General features: G+C 41.7%; 1 protein-coding gene across 1 annotated transcript; it reads left to right on the forward strand.

The window, feature by feature from the left end:
* Nucleotides 1–269: 269 nt before the first annotated feature.
* On the forward strand, nucleotides 270–4,054 carry LOC147423860 (pentatricopeptide repeat-containing protein At4g18520, chloroplastic-like). The gene has a single exon (XM_086501810.1). The coding sequence runs from the start codon at nucleotides 620–622 to the stop codon at nucleotides 2,939–2,941; it is 2,322 nt and encodes a 773-aa protein (XP_086357936.1). The 5' UTR covers nucleotides 270–619; the 3' UTR covers nucleotides 2,942–4,054.
* Nucleotides 4,055–4,260: the final 206 nt, after the last annotated feature.

Genomic DNA, 4,260 nt, shown 5'->3' on the forward strand with positions numbered 1-4,260 from the left:
TTTACTAGAATTATGCAAGGTGAAGCTTCAATTTAGCATTCTAAAAGAATAGAATGCAAGTGAAGTCAAACAGTGTAAGGATGTGAAATGAAAGATGAAATAGAAAAATTCATTTAATATTTTGAAATAAAAATAACATTTAAGGTAAGTCTCCATCATGGCACTCAAAACAATGAAAGTACGCCTAACCCAACACCTAGGCTTCTTTTAGAAAGCTAAAAATATAAAGCACCCACACCCCAGGATGTAAGTGAGGCTTCCATCTAATCTAAACTAACATATTTGAAATGAAGGTTTTTCATTCTTTTGAGCAACTCGCGGATGGAGACGACCCGGCACGCCGCACTGCATGTAACGCGGCTGTATCACGACATGATTTGCAGCCTGATTTCTGATGCAGGGAGATGGTGACTTGATCTAGTGGCATGAAGATTACATGAAATGTCGCAAAAGAATGGGAATCCTTTCCATCTGACATGCTCACCCCTTCCCATCTGCATAAACAGTGTTTACACAGTAGGCTCGACCATCTTCGATTTGCAAGCAGTTGGGCTTTTGTTCCAATTCTGTTCATCTCCAATGCCTCTGTGGAAGGTAACTTGTGCCTTTTTGTCATCCAATGGTGAGAAAGTGCAGCAATCTTCAATTGGAAAATGCATACGGTGTGTTGCCTTTTGATTACTTGCTTCGGGCCCGCAAAGATGGGCCCTTGCACAATGCAGTGCATGCCTTCGAGGCTTCGTCTGTTGATGACTTGCTTAGGGCTTGCAATGATGGGCCCTTGCATGATGCAGTGGATGCCCTTGAGGCGCTTTCCCGCCGAAATGTTTCTGTCTCAAAGGAGGTTCTCACTGCCCTCTTTGAAAAGTGTGCAAAGAAGAGGGACTTGGCAGTTGCTAGGCGCTTGCAATGGGTCCTTTTGGGGGAAGGATCACGTCCAGTCCCTCGACTTGCAGACCAGGTCATCCGGCTGTTTTCTTCATGTGGCAGCTTGGCAGATGCGAATCGAGTGTTCTCTAACATTTCTAAACCTCGTAGAACCACATGGACGACGATTATTCAAGCACATGCCAAGCTAGGAGCTAGCTTCATGGCTATTAAACTGTATTGCAGAGTGCATCTGGGAAATGTTAAGGGACTGCCAGATGAGGTCCTCATGAAAATCATCTTAAAAGCGTGCACTGATGTTGGAGATGTGGACCATGGAAGGTTAGTGCATCACCAAGCAACATGCATGAATATAACTAACATTGTGAGTGAGCTTGTTTTCATGTACGTCAAGGGCGGCAGCTTAGATGATGCGCTAAGTATTTTTAGCAGAGTGCAAAATCAAGACGTTTGGGCTTGGTCTGTTTTGATTGCAGGATGTTCGGAGTGTGGATGTAGTGCTCGTGCCTTTGAGCTCTTTCAAGAGATGCTAGACCGAGGTGTCGAAATGGACCATGTGGTTATCTTGTGTATTTTGAAAGCCTGTAGTTCTTCATGTCAGGGGATGTATGTACATAACCAGGCAGTTAAGCAAAACTTAGAATCTGTTGAAATCATTCCTTGTGCCATTGTCGACATGTACATCAAGTGCGGTAGTCTTGAGGAGGCATTCAATATGTTCAGTAGAGTGCCCAATAAGAATGCTATTCTATGGACGTGTATTATTGCTGGTTGCGTTGACTTGAAGCAAGATAATCTTGCGCTTGAGCTGTTCCAAGGAATGCTATCAGAAGGGACGATGCCCAATGAATTCTCCTTTGCATCTATATTTAGAGCATGTGGCAATGCGACTGATTTAGAGCAAGGGAGGATCGTACACGACATGAAAATACGAGCGGATCTGACATTGAGTGTAATTGAAGGCAATACACTAGTTGACATGTATGCGAAGTGTGGAGCTCTAGATGATGCACTTGGTGTCTTTGACCGAATCGCAAATAAAACCGTCATATCGTGGGGAACCGCCATACACGCTTGTGCTGATTATGGATGTAGTGAGAATGCACTTAGGATTTTTGATGAGTATCAGGAAATCAACCCAGAGCCTGATGATGTGATCTATTTAGGTGTAGTAAAGGCTTGTGGTAACATAGGGAACCTATCACAAGGTCGGAAAATACACAATAATATTATCAAACATGGATTTGCAGAGTATGTTGCTATAGGGAATACACTTGTGGATATGTATTCAAAGTGCCACAAAATGGATGAAGCACTCAATGTATTTGATGCTCTACCTTCTAGGAGCTGTGTTTCATGGAGTGCGATGCTTGCAGGGTACAATCAAAAGCATGAGTGGACTATTGCTCTCGAGCTCTTTGGAAAACTTCTAACACAAGATCTGGAGCTAGATGAAGTTATTTTCTTAGAGGGTTTAGAAGCCTGCGGCAATGTGGGATCGATGCAACAGGCCATGTTAATACACGATCAAATAGTAAGACGTAGTTTTGAATCATACAGACAATTGGGGAATGCTTTACTTGACTCTTACGGCAAATGTGGTTACATGCATGAATCATACCGAGTTTTTGAGCGGACGCAATGCAAATGCATGGTGACATGGGGGGCAATGATATCGAAACTTGTCCATAAATGCATGTGGTCGTTGGCTAGGACATGCTTGTCAGAGATGCGGAAGCAGGGCATGTGTCCGAGTCTGGAACTTTACTCTTGTGTCCTCATTGCTTGTAGTAGTGCGGGTCTTGTAGAGGACGGCCAGTGGTTTTTCAACCGCTTGAAAGAGGATCATGCGAACTCTGAAAAAATCGAACATTTGAGCTGTATGGTAGACCTCTTTGGTCGCGTTGGGCTCTTGGACGAATCAGAGGACTTTGTACAGACTATGCCAATTCCACCCAATGAGAGTTCTTGGACGTCTTTACTTACTGGCTGCAAAACTTACCACAGACTGCAAGCAGGAAACTTTTCTCTTAATGAGGACAACAGGGAATAGGATCGAATCATTTCAAGCATGCGTTCTCTTCATAGAGAGATGTATCCTATCTGTAGCTTAAAGAGAAAAATGATATTACACTGGTTTTGTTCATTAAATGCTGGAGGAGCTCCACCTTGCATCATTTACTAATTATATGTGGCTGTGACTCAGTAAATTAATCATTTGGAAGGATCTTTGCTTGCTATCTATTATAACAAATGGGGCATTATGAAGGAGTTCCACAAGAAATCTGTCATGAAGTCTGCTTCTACTTGATTTTGGGGCTTGCTGAGCTGATTTGTTGGATGCAGTATCTGTAGAAGAACAAGCTTCAATGACTACGAAGTGTGCGAATAGGATCTTGTAGGTTATAACGCTTATCTGAATAGAAGGTTGTGCTTAAGGTCCTGCTTGATCAGTTATTTGGGGTTGGTTCGCTGCCATATAAATACTGTGGATACATGTACTCCACTGCTGCATGACATTCGCCCGCAGTCCTTATGATCAGGCATACCAACATGAGGTTTTGTTGTCATTTGTAGGGTTGAATGCTGTTATGAGGCAACTTATAGGGGTTTAAGGCATGAGTTTCAGCAAAAGCATGTTATAAACTCGATATAGATGTTGTACATTTGCAGCATTGTAGGCTTATACTGCATAATCCCTTATGAATCCTCCTCCAAACAACAATCAATGCTTCTCATTGAATGATTCAATCAATCCATAGGAATGTTTATACTCAACGAAGCAGATGTGGTTGGACTTGGCCTTGGTGATGTCCATATTTAGTTGATGGTTATATCGTCTTGTCGGTGACTACCATGGGTCTATACCTTGCACTTTCCTTCAAGGGTGAATTTGGGCTTATCCTGGATTCATCTAGGTATATATATATTGGATTAACAATATGATGGAGCATAACACAAATGTATATACAAAGCGTGTATGAGGTAGAGAGAATCTGGAGAGGATATCTTACCTATCCTTCTTGTAAATCGAATCATCTATGTATAGCCCCTTACCGATCCCAACTCATCCACTAGATTGTTTTCATGATAGTATGTGCACTTAAGAACTATCAATCAAGATTACTCTTAGTAGATGGTGCATTTAACGCACTCTACATATCTACCCTTTGCCATTCATGTTTATGTCATCAAACCCAAACTTTTTTGCCAAATTTTGTTACTTTGTACCTCACACGAATTGACTTATATTTGGGTAGCATACAAAAGAAGATGCTCGCATTTATATTTACTTTTTGGTGAAGCTACAAAAGTCTAAAACCTTCTAATCTTGTAAGATAAAAGATTTTTCTTGTCATAGTATTGGCAATA

This window comes from Adiantum capillus-veneris, chromosome 26 (assembly GCF_014529385.1).
Source record: "Adiantum capillus-veneris isolate H3 chromosome 26, ASM1452938v2, whole genome shotgun sequence".
Lineage (NCBI taxonomy): Eukaryota > Viridiplantae > Streptophyta > Polypodiopsida > Polypodiales > Pteridaceae > Adiantum > Adiantum capillus-veneris.

Bases quoted from the DNA above. Each gene is read 5' to 3' on its own strand.
- LOC147423860 (XM_086501810.1), top strand. From the start codon at position 620: ATGGTGAGAAAGTGCAGCAATCTTCAATTGGAAAATGCATACGGTGTG.